Source organism: Otolemur garnettii, unplaced genomic scaffold, assembly GCF_000181295.1.
Source record: "Otolemur garnettii isolate 467f Iridium unplaced genomic scaffold, OtoGar3 scaffold00031, whole genome shotgun sequence".
Taxonomy (NCBI): Eukaryota; Metazoa; Chordata; class Mammalia; order Primates; family Galagidae; genus Otolemur; species Otolemur garnettii.
In genome coordinates, this window is record NW_003852426.1 from 4,488,845 (window position 1) to 4,504,758 (window position 15,914).

Below are 15,914 nucleotides of genomic sequence, written 5' to 3' on the forward strand. Positions count from 1 at the left end.
TGAGAAGCTAAGCCGGGGAGCTTGGGACTTGATTGTTGTGATTCCAGATTCTCAAGCAAGGAAGTAGCCCAGAAAAAGCAGCATTTAGGGCTCTGTTTTGTCCTTAGCAAAATATGTAGTTTTTGGCTGACTCCCTTTTGCCCTCCACATGCCTTGACTCAACTCTCCTACCATGGGCACAAAGCATGTAAATTAATTACATCATTGCCTCAGCCAAACATAATTTGGGAAATTAACCTACTTTGAAGTCTACGTAGCATATTTCAAAATAAACAAAAGTTTTTTATTATCCAGATCATCTTTTCCTTCTTTTAGTGTGGACTTTGGAAAGTTGATGGTAATTATCCATGGGAATCCAAAAATACTTTTACATTGTATGAGGTTCAGATGAAAAGACCACTTACTTCTCAGGTCTGGTTCCTGCCTTGCAGATACATGCAAATGTTTTATAAGCCACCGTTTCCACCCGAGTTCCCTGAAGGATTATAGGAAATTGGTGAACTGTTCTTGTTGTGTACTCTAGTCACTTATAAATTGGAACTGCTATACAGTGTGATCAGAATAAACAAATGGAAAGGGTAATAAGGCACACCAACAATCACTGGTGACCTCAGCAATTTTATTAACAAATTTATTTCCCTAATTGGGTAACGTATCTCAGTGCTTGACTCAAGGGCATTGTAATAGGTTTCCATACTGCAGAAGAAGGAATTAATCAGCACTGTTTGTTCTTACTCCATATTTACGCTTGTCCACCAGTCTTGTAAACATCGCCCCTAGTTTCCTCAGTCCTCCAGCTTCTTCTGACCCTCCTCACCCACCCCCAAAATAATAGAAAGCGAAGAGTGTAGTTTAATATCAGTGGCTTCTCCTCACATGCATCCCAACCCCACTGGAAGCTGCATTTCATGGTCAGAATGTGGTAGAATCATCACTATCAATAGGTATTCAGAAGTCTGTAAAGAGACCCTCATCTCTGTAGGCACACATGGAGGACCTGGGGTCTTGCTTTGCCTGTGCTCATGCCTGGGCTTGTCCTTGTCCACTTAGAACCTGGGTATAGGAAGGTGAGGTGGGGCAAATCTGTTCCACTTCGTCCTGCCCAATTTAGAACTCCTCTTAGGAAGATAAGAGGCTCTGTCTGCCCTTGGAGCAGGCAGCACATACAAGGAGAAAAACCATGAACTTATGAACTCACTCTTCAAGGCTACTTCAAGTAAGGTTTTTTCCCCTCACCGCTTGCAAGTAGTGCAGCATGACAACAAAAGAGCATTTTCAGATGCAGATACTCAGAATCTCACTGCCATGCTGCCCCCTCCAATGTACTCCAAACTGGTGCCACTTTATCCACACTGTCTGATCTGTGAGGGTCAGCATTAGAGCAGGATGCCAGCGCTGATTTTGTTAACAGCTGTAATATAGCCAGCCTGCCATGTGTGGGATGGCTTTTGAGGGTAGATATGACTATTACAAAGACATATAAGGGTGTTTAGACTATCCTAGTTACCAATAGGTCCCTTTTTGAGATCTGTAGCCCAGAAAACTCCAGATAAACACAAGAAGTTTCATTGTCCCTCGTGGATATCTTGCAGGATCCTGATGAGGTTTTCAAGGCCAAAAATGTAGCCAGAGTCTGGTCCATCATAGGTGGTGTGCTCATTCCAGGAGCCCTTGTATGTTGTGTGAGCAAAGTCAATCATGCGGATGTCCACCTTGGCGAGACCCCTGGGAGAGCTGCTGTGGGTCACCTGGGGAGCCTCCTGGGGATGCAGGCTGCCTGAGGTTCTTTCTGATGGCTCCTGCCCTTCATAGATGATGAGGAGAGAGCTGGAATAGAACCGGTATGAACTCTGGCTCCTTATGACGGAGAGGAGGGCCTGCAGCTGGCTCAGGATGGGCCCCAGGAGCTCCACGCGGAGGCGGGTTCCATCATGCAGGAACTGATAGAGGGCTTGTCTGAACCCCTCCACTGAGAGTTTTCTTCCATAGTACTTATCTTTGCAGAGAAAGTGCTTCTTATCCGTTTGATAAACCTTATATTAAAAAGAAAAAATGAAATATGAAAAATTACAAACTTAAAAAAAGTTGCATGTGGTATGGTTGCAGTGTCACAAGCTAGGATGACCCAGGAATGATGTCTAAGAAATGTAGTGCAGGGTGACTGACATGAGTAGGAGATGACCCTCCGTTAAGCACAAGTGCAGCATTTACACTTTAAAATGCTCTCTGTGCAGATCTTGACAGTAATCCTAGGACTAAAGATCCTTCATCCTACAGAGGTGATTTTCCTACGAGGAAAATGTTTGAATCTCCTTGCTTGTGAATTTCCAATGTCAACGTCCAAATCATGATTTAAGCCCTGGCTTCTGGCCCTCTTCAACTCAAATATTAGCAGCCCAAGCTAGAAAGCTTTAGTAGGAATCTGAAATCACGGCCAATGGCCTTGGGAAGCCAATTAGATTATATTTTCCCAACAAAGTTTATAAAGTCCTTTCTCTGCAGATTCCAAGGAAATAGTACTGGCTCTTGAGGTGGAGTGAGGTGAATTGTTTGAAGATAAAAAGACAGACTATGTCTGATGTGGACAGAGTAGCCAGTGCAGCTGAGGGGAGCCTGGACAGAGGAGGGTGGTTCATAGCAGCTCTGTGGGGCTGGTGGCTCCTCTCCTTGGCACTATCTCCCCTCCCCTCCCCTATCATGTCTTGGCCACCAGAAGGGAGCAGATGGAAGAGAGATACTGATGGGGGCATGGTGACAGCCACCCCCATTTCATTCAGATGGCACGGGCAGCAGCAGAAGCTGAACCAAGGCCAGTGGAGGCATGGCCAGAGGGGGACTTGGCACCCCTCTGCCTGGCACACCTGGAAGGGCTGCCCATACCTGGCCAAGACAGTTTCTCTGGTCTCTCCTGCCTTCAGAGTACATGATATGTTTACAGAAAACCAGTGTTGAAAAAAATCAGAAAGAAATGATAGAATTTGTGTTGCTTTGGGGGAGCTGAAGATTGGCTGCTAAATTAGCCATCGTAAATACATGACAGGCATCACTTTCTAAATAAATCAGATCAATTTCAGAAGATTTGAGGTCCAGAGAGAGATTCCATTTACACCACAAATCATCATACTCTATTCTCTTGAGGACTGCATTCCAAGCTTTCCGAGGGACATCTATACAACAAATTTATAGACTTAACTTCCAGCTTCAAGGGGTGGCAGTTTCAATTAAGGAAAGCTATAACATTTACCATCAAAAAGGTGTCTGGTTTTGCTTTGAGTAGACGGACTATAAGAGGGAATGAATGGAGAAAGTTTATTTCCTCCTGTTTTCCTGCAGCCCCTGCCATAAACTATATCAGAGCAGCAAAAATGAGGTGTGGAGTATGAGCAATAAGAAAATAACTATTCCTTTGCATGGATTAGCAGGTTATGACTTTCCCATTTTGTTAATTAAAACAGGTAACAAAAAGAAGTAGAAAAAGTGGATTAAGAAGAGGAAATGGGCCAGGTACAGTGGCTCATGCCTGTAATCCTAGCAGTTTGGGAGGCCAGGAGTTTGGGATCAGCTTGAACAACATAGCAAGACCTGAGCTCTACAAAATATAAAAAATTAGCTGGGCATTTTGGTGTACACCTTTAGTCCCAGCTACTCGGGAGGGTGAGGTGGGAGGATGGCTTGAGCCTAGGTTGCAGTAAGCTGTGATGACACCACTGCACTCCTCTAGCCCAGGCAACACAGCAAGACCCTATCTAAAAGAAAAAACAGGAAATGGCTAATAAGAATTCAAAGAGCAGACTGCCATACAGAATCTGAGGAGAGGATTCAGCTTTATCATTTAAGAGAATGAGGATGCAGGAAGCCCAGATGCACCGAGGAACTCTTTCCCTTGGCTCTTCTCCAGCCCCTCCAGTGCTATCCTGAAGGTGTTCTTGAAAGAACCCAGTATGCCATAGACCAAGAAAGGCACTTCTCTGCTGACAGACTGGTTCCTGGCTCCTCCTCTGTTTTCCCCCAAAGTGAAGGGCTCTTTAGGGACAGTGGCATCTGGGTGGGAGACCTCATGCTGCAGTGAACACACCAAGACATTGCCCCTGTGGGGGGCCCTCGGTGACCTACCTGCATGCCGCAGATGCGCACGCCCAGGCGGGCCGAGGTACTTTGTGCACACTTCTTCATGTGGCGGGCCTTCTTCTCCTCAGACGCGTCATCCCCGTGCTGCCGGGTCCCCATCTTCAGGTCCAGGACACAGGGATGCGTGTACTGTGACACTACGTTTTCCAGCAACAGGAATCCTAGTCATATTGAGTCAAGAAAGCTGATAGCACCCCTGGAAGCTGCCCAGAAATTCCCTATTCAGGGATCCCTCCTTCACTCCCATTCCTTTGTTACAGGACAAGCTTGTCCTTGCTAGTAAGAATTCAAGGTATTAGCTTTGGAGGCTGCTTTAATAAGTTCATTTATTTAGGGGGAGTTGATGAGTGTGTGAGTTTTTTCTTTTCCCATGTGCTCTGAGGTTGAAATTTAAATGCAGGCGTGAAATCCCTGGCAGGCCAGGTCCAATTTACGTTTTATGGCAGAAAATTGTAAGGCCAAACCTCCAGTCACTGAATGAACCAATACCTTTTGGGAGAAGTGGATTGATGTTAGCTTTGGAGATGAGTTGCAGGAATATTAATTTCAGTGGAGTAATTATCCTGCAAAAGCTGCTTAGGGATTAGGCTTGCAGATGTGTCTTAGTAAATACTGTGAAACCAGCAGCACAGTGGCAAAGGGACATTTCAAACCTAAATTTGCTCTCTGGCAGCCTGTGGAGGAAGGGAGCCCACTTCCTCTCAGAGTCCATCCCTGGGATACTACCCCATGGAAGTGGCTTCTGGGAGGAATTTGGCAGGACAGATGGGAGGTTGGGGCTGGGGATCCATCTAGCCCTCTGAGCTCCCTGCTGCTCCTACCTAATGTGGCATAATCATTCCTGTCTGACAACAGCGACCCTCGACCCTCCCTCGACCCTCCCTCGACCCTCGTCCCATCTCCTCCTTACTGCCCAGGTGGCAGGGTCACTGTGTTTGACTCAATCCTCAGTCTGACTTCCCCAAGCTTTCTGAGTTTTCTTTTTTTTTTTTTTTTTCAGTTTTGGAAGGGGCTGGGTTTGAACCCACCACCTCCAGCATGTGGAGCTGGTGCCCTCCTCGTTTGAGCCATAGGCACCACCCTCTCTCTGGGCTTTCTTTTGGCAGGATCTGATTTCTTCTCAGTCCCAGGTTTGAGGGCTGTGTCTCATATGTGTCTGGCCCTCCCTGCCCACCCCTCCCTGGCTGTGTGCCTATCTGCTTCCCTCCTCCACCCCCCCCCCACACACTCCCATATATCTCTCTGTCTCTCTGTCCTTGCCTTGGGACTACATGTTTTGGGGAGGGTGGGCAAGGATACGGTGCCGCTTGTTCTCGGGGAACTCGGAGGACAGGCGGGTCAGGTGGGCCTGGTGGCAGTGCAGGCCCCATGGGTTAAAGCTCTTCTTTTCCACCTGGTTCCCGTTAACATCTTCGTCCACCAACAAGGAGACTTGAGTGTTGGGGTGGGACTGGGGCCTCAGGGGTACCTTCATTGGGCTGTGGCTGGCAGGAGCACATGACGGTCAGGGAGTGAGGGCCGCAGGTCTGGGGAGGGTGCCTGTGGCTGTGACTGACTGGGGCTCTCTGGGATGGGCTCTGACAGGGCTGTCCCCAGCTGCTCCCCCTGGCAGCTCTCACCAGGGTACTGGAAGACACTGTGGGTCCTGAAGTGCCCTCCCTCTCCAACTCCGGTCCCTGGGATCAGACCACACCACACTGCAGCCCTTTCAGGGTTCTCTAAACCCCAGAATAACTCATTAGAATGTGTCACCCCATCAAAGGGCTGAGGTGATTTCAATTCACTTGTGAGTGATCTGGATTATTAGTCATCTTCCTGTTGAGGTGACATGGAATGGCAGAAAAACCCCATTCACAATCACAAGGCTGGCTGAGACTCTAATATTCTGGCAGGTCGCTACCTCCTCAAGACCTCAAAATGCTACAGGGAGAGGGGTGAAGGTGGGCTGGGGAGCCCCAGAACCCTGATACACCCCCTTTCTCCTGCCTTCTCTGCATCATCTTGGCTTCCCCATCTGTGAAATGGAGATAGTGTGCCCTGCTTCCTGATGCCGAGCCAAGAGGCTTAATTAGATCCACCGCACTCCTTAGGGAGGGGAGGTATTTTCATTGTATTAGCTCCCTTTTGTTTTCCTTAAATGTTTTAAGAATCTCTAGGGACCTTTTTTATCCAAGAAAGGTCAGATGACATTGTCAGAGGTTTTGGAGCCTTCTCCAAGGACCTCCGGGATGCTGTGAGCTGCACGGACTTCCCTCCCTCCTCATTGCGCCCCAACTGTTAAGGAAAGAGATGTTTTTTGAGAGCAATTAGCCACACTATTCCTTTACATAAGCTATTCTAGGGTTTCTGCTCTGCACACTTCTCCCTCAGAGACACTTGATGGTCTCAGTGAAACAGGTATTTAATTAAACAAATATGTACCAAATATCTACCCTGTATAGAACTCTGCTTGTGCATCAGCTTCTGAGATAAAACGCACCGTAATCCTCTTTCTAGAAGTGGCATAAAAGGAAATCCATTCCTTTCTTTGGTCACACTGGTTATTCTAGACAGAGCCTTCCTCTGAATTTCTCATTTTCTTTGAACCAGCCCTAATGGGGAGGGTTGGCCTTGGGCATGGGTGGGAGCAGTGCCAGGTGTCATCCTGTGTGGTAGCCCTCACCTCTCCTTGGGTGAGCATGCCAGCTGGGCGAGGACACAGGTGCTGCCACTACCACTGGTGGTCTGCTGGAGTGTCTGCCAGATGGCCACCGCCGCCGACTCTGTGGAGACCTTGAAGGGCTCCTGATTCTCCTTCAGTGGGTTGGCCACCAGGCTGAGATGGCCCTGGCTATCTTTCCAGAGGTGCACTGTGACAGTTCCTGCAGAACATACAGGGAAGGGAAGAGAAACCAAGTGAGATGGGCCTCTAAGCGGACACATGCCAGTGGGTGACAGCCTTGGGAATTCAGTTGAATGGCATGGGTCAACCTCTCCCTTCCCTAACTCCTCACTCAATAAAGAGCTATGGAACTGACCTGGTTTTACCTGCACTTGATCCTATTCCAGAATGAGTCCAGAGCCTGGAAACCTTCAGAAAATAGCCTTGGGCTATCTCGGCACATCCTCTGCTTTATCCCACTTCTGTGCTCCTTCAGGCTTTAAGCAAAGCCAGACCTGCACTGTGGTTATTGAATTCTAGTTCCTCTCAGTGGTCACACCTTCCCAGTCACACCACAGCCACCCAACTGTGCCCAACTTGGGGGGCATCAGAGCTGATCCTCCCACCTGGGAGTGGCAGTGAGGGAAGTTGGGGCCCATCCCACTTCTCCCCCTTACCCTCTGCCTCCTCCCCATCCTTCCTTTCCCTTCCCTTTATCTCTATTTGACCACTCTGTTCCAGGAAGCCTCCCTCAGAGGCATTCTGGGGCAGGACTCTGTGTTGCCCCTTCCTTCACCCTCCCTCGTCTTTTTGCCTTTCACGCTGGTGCTCGTCCTCATCCTCTGGTCAGATATATGGGCACATGAAGGTCACTAGTTGGAACATGTTCTTTGGCAAAATAGGAGACTTGTGAGATTTCTCCAACTATGGTGCCTCCTATGATTGGTGTTTGTAATCAAGGCACAAACGCAACTGGATCTGAAAGTAGAGGCTACTAGGAAACCCTTTAACAAGAGTGCAAATGGGTGTTCTCCTCCTCCTCCAAAGCATTGGCCAGGCTGGGTAATTAGCTGTGTCCCATTAACAGCTCTGTGGTCACCCTTTAGATTCCTGCTAGGGTGGCAGAGCCTAAGCCTTTCTCTACCAGGTGTGGCATCCAGATGATACCCAGCCTCCCTTGCTCCCGGGTGGTGGCCCAAGAGATGGCCACATGGGTGGTTTTTGTTCATGCCTCCTCCCCTGGTCCCCTCTCCCCCCAAGCATTAATCCACTGTCACCCTGCTCTGCCCCGCTTTGTGCCTGAAGGTCTGGCCTGTGGAATATACCAATGGGCTCCCCAGTGGCTTCAGCCATTGGGGTGGGGTGCACTGACAGGAGCCGGAGAGTGGAAGGAGGAAGGTCTGGCTTTGCCCCGCTTCAGGCAGGCTGGCCTGCAGCCATATCTGCTGTGTTCCTCTGTGGCCTCCATGCTTGCTGGTGACACCACCCCCTCAGCTTGGCCCTCATGGCTTGGGGTGGTCACAGCTCTCCAGTGTTACTAGTCCCTGGCACCCTCAGCTCTGGTTGTTTCCTGAATCCTGCCTGCACTTCTGCAGATAGTTCCTCTTAAGAGTCTCTTCATTAATAGAGCATACCATCTGTCTTCTGCAGAGGCCTTGACTGAGCAAGGGTGGGCTGCATGTTTATGTCCTCCAAGGTACATATTTCCTCTCCTAGCCACTTGGTCACCTTCTCAGAGTAAATGGTAATTTCCACTGAGCAGGCTATAAAGGCAGCTATCTCCCTGCCTGTGTCTCCTCCTGGGCTGGTCGAGGCAGACACTCATTTTCAGGGCTGCTCTATAGTTCAGCAAGTTGCCCTCCAGAATCATCTGTGCCTAGCTCAGCGGTCTCCCTGGGCCAGTCCTGTCATCTCAGATTCCCAGTGCCCTAATTTTACAGCCTGCGAGTGACATTTAGTTCTCACCAGCTCCTAAAAAAACTCCACTTTTCCTTGCCCCATCCCACGTTCCTGTGTCCTCTGAAGCAATCATGATGGTAATGATAACATTGTACCCAAACCTGGCATTTTACCATTTCCCTGGCACCAGCATTCATCCCTAGGCCAAGCCCACTGTAGCTGTCCCTCTGGAGAACAGGGTCTGACAGCAGGTGGGGAAGGAATTTCTCTGTGACCTCCAGGCTTGCTGGTGACATCACCCCCTCAGCTTGGCCCACATGGCCTGGGGTGGTCACAGCTCTCTAGTGCCTTGTCTTCCCACCCCCATGTGGGGCACTATGCTGGCTACTTTTCCTTGTTCCAAGTCACAGTGCACCTGTAAGGCCACTGACGGTAGGCTCTGGGACTCAGGGAGATCGAATAACCTGCCCAAACAAGGTCACAGGTTAGAACAGGGTGGAGCTCTGAGAGGCCATCCTAGACGTGGGTATGGAAGAAGGGACAAGCTGTTACACACAGCCGGGGACTGTCTCTGGAGGGTCAGGTATCACACAGTGTTTACCCCATGTATCCATGAGGAACACTCCTGCTGTGTCCCCAGTCACATTTGCTTTGCTCATTCTGTCTGTGGGAGAAAACAGAGAGGCCATGATCCTCACTCAGGAGGGGCCATCAGCACCGAGGGCCGCAAGGACATGGGGTTTCTATCTCTGGCCCTGTGTCTTTGGGGAAGGAATGGCATAGTGCTTGTTCTGGGGAGGAGAATTGGCCTTCCTTAAACCAGCGCCAGGCCCCATAGCCCATCTGTCCTCATGAGAGAAAGGGAGAGAGCTGGCTGGCCACCCTTCCAGTCCCTTGGGAGTTCAGGAGCTCCCAGCTGCTAGTGAGCACAGAAAGGTGTGTTAGCCAGGGCAAGGCCCTCTCGGGTCTCGTGAAGTTTGAGCCATCCAGCAGCTGCTGGCCTTTCCACTCGTGAGGGTATGATGGCAGGCCTGCTAGAAACCACAGGCCTGGAAGCCCTGGGCCCAGGAGGCCCCCAGAGGGACAAGAATCATGACCTCCACCCACTCTCCAGACTCCAGCTCTTGTCTGATCTCATCAGTTCTGTGCTGGAGGAGATCAGAATGTGAATGGAGGAGAGCAGAGGTGCAAATAACCTAAAACCAATAAAATCCAAAGTCATTTCCATTTCTCATATTGTCAGAACTACACGGCCAGCCTCTGCGTCCTCTCTCTCTCTCACTCTTGCTCTGTTTCTCTGCATGCCTCTGACGACTGTGTCTGTCTCCAGCCCTGTCTCACTTTCCCTCCCTCTCTATCTCTCACACCCTCTGTCCCCAAGGCTCAGCTCAGCCCTTCCCTTCAAAGCCTGGGACCTGCGAGATATGACCCAGAGCAGACAACCCCCTTGCAAACAGTCTCAGGTTGCTGCCCTTGACACAGCAGCATGTCAGTAGAATCCAGACTCTTTGAATTGCTCTTTGAATCAAGAGCCATATGAGCTCCAGCCTGGCCTCCTGCTTGCCCTGTGTGTCCATGGGGATTAGGTGTTGGAGGGCCTGCCCTGAGTAGGAGAGTGCAAGGCCCAGCTAGAGTCCCCCTCTGGCTGCTCTCCGGCCCTGCCCACATACCTCAACCAGAGGCCGTGCCAGCTGGGCAGACAGAGTGCTTACTGCCACAATTGGCATGCCCAGAGCATCTGAGCAATTTGGTTCGGCTTCCTGAGCCTCAGTGAATGTTCTATCACGTATTTATTTTTAAGCTTATGAGAGCATTAACTCACCACTGTCTGTAATATGAATCGGCTCGACCGTTAACTAACTGGACCTGAGAGTATGTCCTCATTTGCCCACAGCTGATGGTCAGACTGGGAGGCAGAGGGATGCAGCCCCTACGTGCTTTTGTGCCTAAGGAGCCCAGCAAAAGTCCAGGCCAAGCTTCTGGCACAAGGAGTCTGTCCTTGGAATGACATCCCTTCCCAACATACCTGAAGCCATCATGGTAAAGGGCAGTGAGAAGGGAGAGGGTGTGTTCAGTGGCCGGCGGTGGCCACTTCAGATGTGGCCCCTCTCTTGGAGGGGCTGTTCCTACCAGGGAGAAAAATGGAGGCTCCTGTGGCGGCCTTGTGGGATTTGAGTCCCCCTGACCCAAGGTCATTAGCTCAGTGACCCTAAACAAGTCATGTCCCCTTCCTCTTTGGGCTAGATGACCCCCTGAGCACTGATAGCCTGAGACCACCCTTTCAGGAACAGTGTAGCTCGGTGGAGCAGGCCTGTGTGGCCAGAGCCCACACTTGGGAACTTCCAGTCCTGGCTCTGCCTCTCACTGCTGTGTGGCCTCAGGCAAGCCAGGTAACCTCTCTGTACCTTAGTTTCTTCATCTATGACACAAGAATAATAAAGGCAGCTACCTCAGCATGTTGTAAAGATTATGAGAATGAGTACATAGAAGCCACTTAGGGTCGTGGCACAGAGCACACACCCAGGGTTAGCTGATGCTGCTTTCTGATTGGACAAACAAGCAGCCTGAACAACCTGAGGTCCTTTCCAGGGATCCTTCCCATCTACAACCTGACCTCAGCGTCGTGTCTTCCTGGCTCTGCCCAGGGATCTGAGAACATGAGAATCCCGGTCTGGGCCTTTTGCTGTTGTCCCCTTAAGCGTGTGTATTCGGTTAGTTGGTACCTGGACAGTGGCACTGTGTGATCTGTGTTCTGATCAGAGTGAGTCAGCATTTCTACTTCTTCAAAGCTTCATGTGGGGTGTTGTCCAGCCCTTCCAGGGAGTGTGTGTGGTCTCAACCAGGGGGTGTCACCTGGCCCAGGTACTTCCCCAATTTAGAAACACTGGCTCCTGTGTGACTCCCCAAAGGCAGATGCTGAAGCTGATGATTCATTTAGCTATGACAACTTGGTTCCAATTAATTTGCTGACTTAGCAGAGCCCCAAGGGGGGTGACAGTGCGATGTGACTCCTACCCTTGTCAGAGGCTTGACCAAGCACAGACAGGAGCAAAGGAGGGGACCAGGGTGAGCTCCTAAAGACCAGGCTAGCCTCTTTCCCTCTCCTGCTTTGCCCTCGCTGCCCTGGCAGTCTGCTCAGCTCCAGAGCCATGTGGAACAAGCGTGAAATGCTGCTGGCAGAAGGCCTCCCCACGCACTGTCCTGACACCCTTTTGCTGGGCTGAGTTCAGTTGCGAAGGAACAGTCATTTAATTCCAGTAGGCCCTCTGACAAGATGGGCAATGACCCACAACCAGCCAGGCAATCAGCCTGAGGGCCCAAAAAAGAGGCCTGCACAGGCGGCTCTTGGCCTGTCCTACCCTGTCTCTATGTGTGATGATGATCAGCTTGTCTTCAGCTCTCAGGAGGTCCTTTGAGCTGGCCTGATGTCCAAGCATGTGTAAAACAGTGCTCAGAAGCAGGGCCCAGAGCTCAAGGCCTGGCTCCCCCACCAGTGGTTCTCAGTCTGGACCTGGTTAAATACGGATTACTGCTCTCACACCAGGGCTTCAGAGGTTCTGACTTCCAGGTCTGGAATAGGGCCTGGGAGTCTGCCCATGGGCATGTGCACCCTCCCTCCTTGATTCTGATAAAGTTGGTTTACCCTGATCATACTTTGAAAATCACCAGTGTGGATAATTCCCCTCCTCCCCAGTTATCATGATCATTGAAACATGAGTAGATATTTAACTGACTTAGTGGGATGTTATTACCTTCTCTGCAGATGAGAGAGCAGAGCTTGCAGTGGTGCAATCCTAACTGCTCTATAGAGGTCTTTTTTCTGAGTACTCATTCCACCAAAAGTGAGTATGGACAAAACAGCCAGCCCTAGGCCACTTGGCCACAGACAATTGCTCCCCACAGGGCTTCCCCTCCCCACACACCACCTTGTGCTCAGATCCAGAACCACACACTGGCCTGGTGCAGAAGTTTCCCCAGCCACACCCAGGCAGCAGCCCATTGCCCTGGCTTTGCCTCTTCCTAGATGAAGGCGGGAATTCTAGTTTCTTTAAAAAAGCTGTGTCCCAACTTCTCCATGCCCTGTCCCAGGTCCCGGACTCCTGCTTCTTGTCTAGGCCTCAAAAGTGAGATTTAAGGAGCCTGTCCTGTGTTTCTAGTCATGACACCCTCAAGGCACAGCCCAGACTGCCACCTCAGGGCCAGGTGGGACCAGGATTTTGTCTTATTTCATTCCCAATTCCTTGAAGACTAGTGTGGTGAGCCAATGTGCAGGGAAGCTGAATGGCATCAAACTCTAGACCTGGAGGCACGAAGAGTTTAGAGAAACTAGGACAGCTCTGTGGAGAGGGGCACGTATCCATGGCAACACTGCTGCACACCCACCAGGACGTGGGCTGCGTGTGGACTGGCCTGGGCCCAGTGTGGCAGCACCCAGCCGTGGCCTGGCTACCCAACTCTCACCTTTGTACTGTGGGGTGAAGCGCTTCATAGCCAGTGGCAGGGATTCGTAGAACCTCTGCTCTCGGGAGACGAGGGGCTTGCATATGGTGTGCTCGTCATATTTCATCACGCTCATGTGTCCCCCGACCTGGTGCAGGAAGGGCTCCAGCTGCACACCCACCCTGGTGTCCTTGGAGTCTGTGCTGTTCTGTACAACCATGATTCCACACAGGGAGCAGGTCACCTGGGAAATCTGTGTGAGGAGGGCGTGAGGTAGAGGCTAGCAGCAGCAGCTCCTAGACAGAATTCGAGCTGTCAGTGGTCCTCAAGTTTCTCTTTCTTGGCCTTTATTGCTGTCATGGCACAGTTGCCTTCCTGGGTGTGGACTCTCAGCGGGGCCTCTGGAAAGCAGAGGAGGAAGGTGGAAATTATGAGGAGGTGGGGGGTGGTGTGCAGGGGGGTAGTGCTCAGAAGGGCCCCCATGGACTCCAGCCTGCACCCAGAGCAGGCTCCTTTCAGGGAGCTTAAACAAGACTATAAATATGCACCGGTCACTTCTGGAATAATTTGTTAGGAGAAAATGGTAACAGTGGTTGCCTCCATGCAGCAGGGGTGCAAAGGAGACTTTAAATATCATTTTGTATCTTTTAAATTTAAATGTTAAAACATTTTTAAAAAGTCAAAAAGCACAACTGTAAGCTTCCAGAGGGTGGAGACTGTCTTAACTTCTCTTGTCACGTGACCTTCTTTCCTTTGGGAACTTTTTTTTTTTTTTTGAGACAGAGTCTCATTTTTTTGCCCTCGGAAGAGTGCTGTGACGTCATAGCTCATAGCAAACTCCAACCCCTGGGCTTAGGTGATTCTCTTGCCTCAGCCTACTAAGAACTGGTAACCTGGACTACAGGCTCCCACCACAATACCCAACTATTTTTTGTTGCAGTTTTGCCGGGCCAAACTGAGGGCTCAAACCCGCCACCCTCAGTATATGGGGCCGGCACCCTACCCACTGAGCCACAGGTGCCGCCCTTCCTTTGGAAACATTGATCCCAGGCTCAACAAGGAGTGGACAGATCCCCTGCTGTTGGGTGCTTGCTGTCTCACAGGGGCTCACTTGCAGGGCTGCAGGGGTGCTTCATTATTATATATTATGGCTACACACCAACAATTTGCATCATGGCTCCACCACATAATTGCTGTGTGACCTTTGACAAGTTACTGAGGCCTTCTCTGGGCCTCAGTTTCCCCTTCTGTAGAAGAGGATAATAATGATACCTCATGGAGTTAGGCACAGAATTGGGATAAGGCCCATGGAAAGGTTAGCCCAGTGCCCAGAGCAAAGTGTTCAATAACTGGTCTGCCATTATTATTTCTAGTGTTATTACCATAGTGGTCCTATTTTCCTAACAGCTCTGGGTTGTAGGAAAGGCAGGTCACTTTGCAAATGAGGAAACTGAGGCTTGTGATGCCTTGTCCGGGAGCAGAGCAGGAAGTATGCCCAGGGTCTCCTCTTCTCTGGGCCTGGTACCCTCCACCTCCTGCCCCTCTATATAGGGTCGGCTTCTAGATCTCAGGCAAATGCTGAAACTCTGGGCTGAAAACACAGCTCCTAATGGCATCCTGACTTAGTCTCAAGAGAGCACCAAGGAGACACTCTGAGGGGAGGCTCTCCTTGCTGTATTTGTCCTGAGAGGACATTCCCACAGTGGTGCCCGTCATCACTGAGTTATTAATACTCTTTTCCTCTGCTGGACTCCTGGTCACGGATGTGACCAGGCTGGGCATGATTAACCCTCTAATTGACCTTCAGTCCAGCCTGCAGGCATGGCTGGTCAGATCCATGCACAGTGGTGCCCATCAATTTGTTCAGGCCCTTGGCTCAGAGAGGCTCCTGCCAGCAGCCCAGGCCTCCTGTTCACCATGGCCTTGAATGCCTCAGCCTCATCTGTTCACTCCCCAAAAAGCACCTCTCTTGCATCAGCTTTTTGGCATGCCGGACAGGCAAAAACCTCCCTTAGGAAAGAGATGGAATGAGGGTTATGGGCATGTGTATCTCCTTGCAGGATGGAAAGTGAGGCTTCTGAGGCCAGCTGCAAGGCTGGAGGGTGACTGGACAGATTGGGGTTACTGGGGTGAGGGGTTGGGTTGGGAGGACTTAGGCCTGATGGTGAAGGGGCTGGCCTGAGACTGCAGCCTGCTATTAGGCAGTGCAGAACTGAGCCCCACCTGGGAGCCTGTTCTAGGATCTGAGAAAAGAAGCTGGAGGGAGGCATCTAAACTTGGAGGGAAATCAGCCCACAGATGAGCTGATACCCTCAGTTTGATAACCCTTTTGTTTTGGGAAAAGGTATCCCAGTTGCTTGGCAAACCCAATTGTATGTGCAAATTTAGAGAAGGCAAGAAGGAAGAGGGCAGAGAAGATCAAGGCAGCTGACCCTGTCATCTCACTGAGTTCACTTGCATGCCAGCCTTTACAGTTGACCTGTCCCCAGGCAGAGGCACTTCTGGTAACCAGAGGGACAGCTACTCTGCAAAATTCACTTATAGCAACTCCCGGAAGGAGGCTTGGCTCCGTTTTTCACACTTGTCTCCCCAGGGCCTAGGCCAGCACTAACCAGGCCTGGCCTTGCCAATGCCAGCCTAGTTCTGCCAGCACATCCCAGCAGGGTTGTGTGCTACTCACTGGCAATCCAATGCCCTGCTCTTTCTACCACCCGTCTCTCCAAGGAGCTCCAAGGATGTGGACAGTGGCGGCGTGGTGAGGAGATAATGGCTATAGGTGGTAGCACATACCTAGCATTTGTCATAT

At 50.6% G+C, this 15,914-nt stretch overlaps 1 protein-coding gene across 1 annotated transcript; it reads right to left on the reverse strand.

Moving 5' to 3' along the window:
• Positions 1-1,565: 1,565 nt before the first annotated feature.
• On the reverse strand, positions 1,566-13,328 carry IP6K3 (inositol hexakisphosphate kinase 3). Its single transcript, XM_003789104.1, has 5 exons — positions 13,130-13,328; positions 6,791-6,989; positions 5,428-5,606; positions 4,114-4,289; positions 1,566-2,033 (listed from the first exon to the last, which is right to left on the reverse strand). Exons 1-5 carry the CDS (start codon positions 13,326-13,328, stop codon positions 1,566-1,568), a joined length of 1,221 nt encoding a protein of 406 aa, XP_003789152.1.
• Positions 13,329-15,914: the final 2,586 nt, after the last annotated feature.